This window comes from Dioscorea cayenensis, chromosome 5 (assembly GCF_009730915.1).
Source record: "Dioscorea cayenensis subsp. rotundata cultivar TDr96_F1 chromosome 5, TDr96_F1_v2_PseudoChromosome.rev07_lg8_w22 25.fasta, whole genome shotgun sequence".
In the NCBI taxonomy this organism is placed as follows: Eukaryota; Viridiplantae; Streptophyta; class Magnoliopsida; order Dioscoreales; family Dioscoreaceae; genus Dioscorea; species Dioscorea cayenensis.
The window spans coordinates 12,471,277-12,475,801 of record NC_052475.1 but is presented as its reverse complement, the minus strand read 5'-3'; the positions used below and the strand labels follow the sequence as shown (position 1 = coordinate 12,475,801).

Sequence of the window (4,525 nt, the reverse complement as noted above, 5' to 3'; positions counted from 1 at the left end):
GTAATAGAAAATCTTGAGCAATAGATATGATGTAGATAATAAAAACTACTTTGAAAAACAAAAGTAATGTGAACTAGTAGGATATCAAAATGGTTCTACTTAAATAAATATTAAGTAGAACCATTTGATTTAATTTATGAAGAATAGGTTAATTATTATTTGGACTAAGTTAATAATATTATTAGAGTTGAATAAAAACCCAAATTTAGTAACTATAACAACTAAGGGCAAAAATGAGAATAAACCTAATTTTACATTGAAAAACAAGTTCATACCAAATGTGGGAATTAAGTTTTGCATGCAAAGTAATTACAATTTTGATTGGGATAACCAAACGTTAGTAAAGAGTTTTTTAGGTAAAAGTATTGCATGCAAAGTCTTTCCCTGCAAAGACTTTACATGCAATTACTTTCCCTGCAAAATGCCAAACGGGCCCTAATAGTATTGTTTAGACGGTTCTGCAAAGACTTTGCATGCAATTACTTTCCCTGCAAAATGCCAAACGGACCCTAATAGTATTGTTTAGACGGTTGTGTAATTTTTTTCCTTAATTTGATTTTGATTTACATTTCTAAAGGTTTGAATTTCCAATAATAATGTTTGAATGACTTCATTTCATTGTCATGGTATTGATTTACATTTCTACAAGTTTGATTTTCTAATAATAATGTTTGAATGACTTCATTTCATTGTCATAGTATTGAGTTACATTTCATTACATTAGTTGTGAACTACATGCTTTGAATTTGAATTTGATTTTCATTTACATTTCTACAGGTTTTGAGGTTTTGATGGTGACTCAAATATTATTCTATTGAACTCATTGCTATATGATGTAATTCTATATGTATTTGTGGTGACATAATTAATGTAAGGAGGTGGTGTTTGTCAAATATTTGTGTGTATTTGTGGTGCTATAATTAATGTGGTGTCAAATTAATGTATTTGCCATAATTAGTGTATTTTTGTATGTATTTGTGTGTATTTTGTGTATAATTCTGTGTAATAGAAATACATAAAAATAAAGTATAAAAAAATCAATAGATAAATATAATCAGTAGATAATTTTACATAATTATATGTCTTGTGTGTATTTTTTCTTATAAAGATATTTTAGTAACATTACCATAAAACCTTAACCTCTATTACCTTCAATCCAAACATTACAAAGTTTGATAACCTCCATTTACTTTTACCTTTGTCCCAAACAAAGTATAACTTAAAAACTCCATTTCCCTTACTTTACTTACCTTACTTTCCATTATGAATCTCTCCTTCACCTCTCCCAAGCATCTCCTTCACCTCTCCCAAGCAAGGCGTTAGAGTTTGATTAAAATGAAAAATCTTCCATTAATAGGCATTCATTAATTAATATTTCATAACATATATATATATATATATCCAATACATGCAAAACTCTCAACTACAGGATTTGGGAGCGAATTTTACCCAAATCAACACAACTTGATAGTATTCTTTGAAAATGGCAACAATTGAATCCCAATGAGCTCGTTAAAAAGTTCAATCAGGCTACAGTATGAACTCCAACAAAAGAAAGATTAAAAAAAAAAAGCGGGTATAAAACCTAATCCGCTCAAACTCAGACATCAATAGAGCCGAAATTTAATTAAAAAAACTAAAGATTAGTCCGCGCTCAAAATAGTTCTCTACAAATAAAAGTTAACAGCGTCCCAATTAAGTCAAGCATCCCCTTCTTTGTCAATTAGCACCTTCTTGCAAGCCTCATAACACATGAATGAAATCCCAGCTGCTGGAACCAGCTTCATGCAGCTTGGTCCCAATCCTTTATAAAGTCCTCCAATTCCCTCTTTCTCAAGAATGCCCAAGAGTGCATGAAGCATGTTCTTGTAGACCTGCCTGCCGCCAACCGCACCGACCTGCATGTGCTTGCGAGCAACCTCAAGCGGGAAGGTGGCACTGCTTGAGATAGCACCAGCCGCTGACCCGATTAGTAGTGTAGCAATGCTGTCGATATCTTTCCTTTTGAATGCTTTCTTGTATGCCTTTTTCAGTGAATCATAAGCGAAGTAATTAGTAGCGGCATAAGGTACAACTCCAATCAAACTTGGAGTCAGACCTCTATAGAGCTCTGCCGGACCTTCGTCCTTCACAATTTTAAGAAAGGCATGTAGGAGGTTGTCATAGACATCTCTCTGCAATTTATGAATAGAAACGCTTTTAGATGTTACAAGGTGATGATGTTTCAAAAGCTGAAGCCTTTCGATAAATATCAGTCTCTTTCGTTCCAGGTTTTAACGAATCGCAAGGAAATGAGTTGGAATGGTAAAATCAGAGAACTATGACAACAAAGTATAACAATAAATAAAGGATAAATATAGATCTCACTTTGACAATTAACTACCTGTATAGTTAGTCGTGTCTTGAGTAATTCCAGTGGGTAAGTACAAATAGTGGAGCTGACTCCGGCAAATGCCCCAGCAACTAGTGAAGGAGGCAAGGGTAGCTTGGGTGATTCACCATCCTTTGGTGATAAAACCTTGTTCATTGTGTCAAAAGCGAATAGCTGAAAGGCAAATGATTAGTAAGCTTAATATATGAGTTGAATAGTGGATAAATTTTATAATGTGAAATAAAGAGATTCAAATTCCTTGAGTGACAATAAGAAAACCATGCACAGAAGCTATTCTGATGAATAAATAAACAAAATTGAGTGGCAAAAGAAATGGCAAACTCCAGATCAATAAAATAAGGTCGCATTTACCATAAAAGCGATTTGGAGCATATTAGTGAGTTAACCAGAAGGATAGGACAATAGAAAAACAAAGAACAAACAATATCACATGTAGCAGAACTATACTACCAAAAATCACAGGATTCTTAGGATTAAGGATGCAGCAAGGAAGATAGAGAAAAAAGAAAAGAACACAAACCTCAATAGCCTTGCTTGGTGCAACTCGGATAACATTGACAAGATTACCACGAAACAATCCCTTCCATCCTTCTGTTTTCATTATATTCTGAAAGACTTCCATGGTAGAACCCCCATTGCTTCCCACCATCAGATGTGTTCTGATTGTCTCCAATGGAGCAACTGCTGTCCTTGATACTGCCCCAGCAATTGCCCCACTGATAAGTCGCCTGAAGGAAGGGTTCTGAATCTTTATTTTGATTTTGAATCTGCCCTTCTCCCTGGTGGTCCGCAGATCAGCTTCCTCCTTCACACCAGCAACTTCCATAACTGGCTCTGGGGGGCCTCCAGCAACACGAAATCCAAACTCTGTAGATACATATTTTGTGTACAGATCGACACATGGAACCTTGACACCAGTTTCTCTAGGACCAGTAGAATTCGGTGAAATACCAAAACCCACTCCCATTTGACCAACACTAGCAAACAAACCCCCTGGAGGATAAAAGGCATCTTGGGGATTCCACAAGGAGCCCAACCCTGAAATGGATAAAAAGCCATTGTTTGTGTTTTCAAGGGCTTGCATATTACCCCCTGTCATTGCTTCAGTGTTTGAAACTAGAGTCCAATATAGGTTCTCACAATGTTGAATTCAAGACCTTCGCAAAGCTGTCAAGAGATCACAGAAATTCAGCAATCAAAATTTCAGCTTTCGAAAGATTTCAGAAAGGAGTTTTGAGCAAATGGGTTTGAATAAGGCAGCAGGATAACATCAAATTCAAGACTAAATACAAAGCACTCAAATTAATAACTTCCTCATATGCAATGAAGATAATTTAAAAAATAATAATAATAAAATAAAATAAAATAAAATAGAAAACCTTCATTTTCGATATATGAGCAAGCGGAAGGGGAAAAACATATTTTTAAGCTAGCAAGCACCTAAACAACAAGAAATTTTAGCAGATTGGATTAAAAACTAGTTCCAACAATCCAAAAACGACAAACTCTCAGCGAAATCACACCCTAGACCAATTAATCCTTCACCAAATATAATGGAAAAGGTGAAATTTTGAGAGATGAGAATTCAAACTTAAACACATCCAATAAAAAAAATAAAAAATAAATATTAGAACGCGATGCCCAAAAAATAATCTCTGATCCTCCAAAGGAAAAACACCAAAAGAAATCATACCTTGAGAAAGCAAACGAAGAATCCACCGCCCCAAATCTCCTCTTCAATCCTCTTCACCTCCCTAAACGAAGAGAAGAAGGAGAGAAGATGGAGGGACGGTGGCGGATTCCAATGGCGTCCCTTTGCTAATTAAGAAAGCCAGAGCCTTTGCTAAGACCTAGCCAGAAACGCCAGCCAAGATGGAAATGCTTCTAATACTCTTATAATGACATCAATACGCTTACTCGGTAATTCATGGTCTGGTGAAACTTGATTGGTACCTCGAGGTTAAATTAGTCTTATTGATGATAATAATTTTCTAAAAATGTCTGAAATTATAGGGCTGCTTATCATGGTAGGTGTCAAACCCTCAGCAGGTGTGATAATAACAAAATTTATAATAATAACAATAAAGGATTTTTTTTTATTTTCCTATTAAGCAAAGAAAAAGGAAATGAAGG

General features: G+C 35.0%; 1 protein-coding gene across 1 annotated transcript; it reads right to left on the bottom strand.

The window, feature by feature from the left end:
- Positions 1 to 1,468: 1,468 nt before the first annotated feature.
- On the bottom strand, positions 1,469 to 4,266 carry LOC120262387 (adenine nucleotide transporter BT1, chloroplastic/mitochondrial-like). Its single transcript, XM_039270487.1, has 4 exons — positions 4,086 to 4,266; positions 2,913 to 3,559; positions 2,384 to 2,545; positions 1,469 to 2,174 (listed from the first exon to the last, which is right to left on the bottom strand). The coding sequence occupies exons 2-4, from the start codon at positions 3,489 to 3,491 to the stop codon at positions 1,701 to 1,703; spliced, it is 1,215 nt and encodes a 404-aa protein (XP_039126421.1). The 5' UTR covers positions 3,492 to 3,559; positions 4,086 to 4,266; the 3' UTR covers positions 1,469 to 1,700.
- Between the last annotated feature and the right edge of the window lie 259 nt (positions 4,267 to 4,525).

What these genes read in the sequence shown, in the direction of transcription:
- LOC120262387 (XM_039270487.1), bottom strand. Translation starts at nt 3,491, where the DNA reads ATGACAGGGGGTAATATGCAAGCCCTTGAAAACACAAACAATGGCTTT. An exon ending in CACCAAGCAAGGCTATTGAG is followed by an intron (nt 2,546 to 2,912) that starts GTTTGTGTTCTT and finishes TTTGCCTTTCAG; the next exon opens with CTATTCGCTTTTGACACAAT. An exon ending in AGACACGACTAACTATACAG is followed by an intron (nt 2,175 to 2,383) that starts GTAGTTAATTGT and finishes CATAAATTGCAG; the next exon opens with AGAGATGTCTATGACAACCT.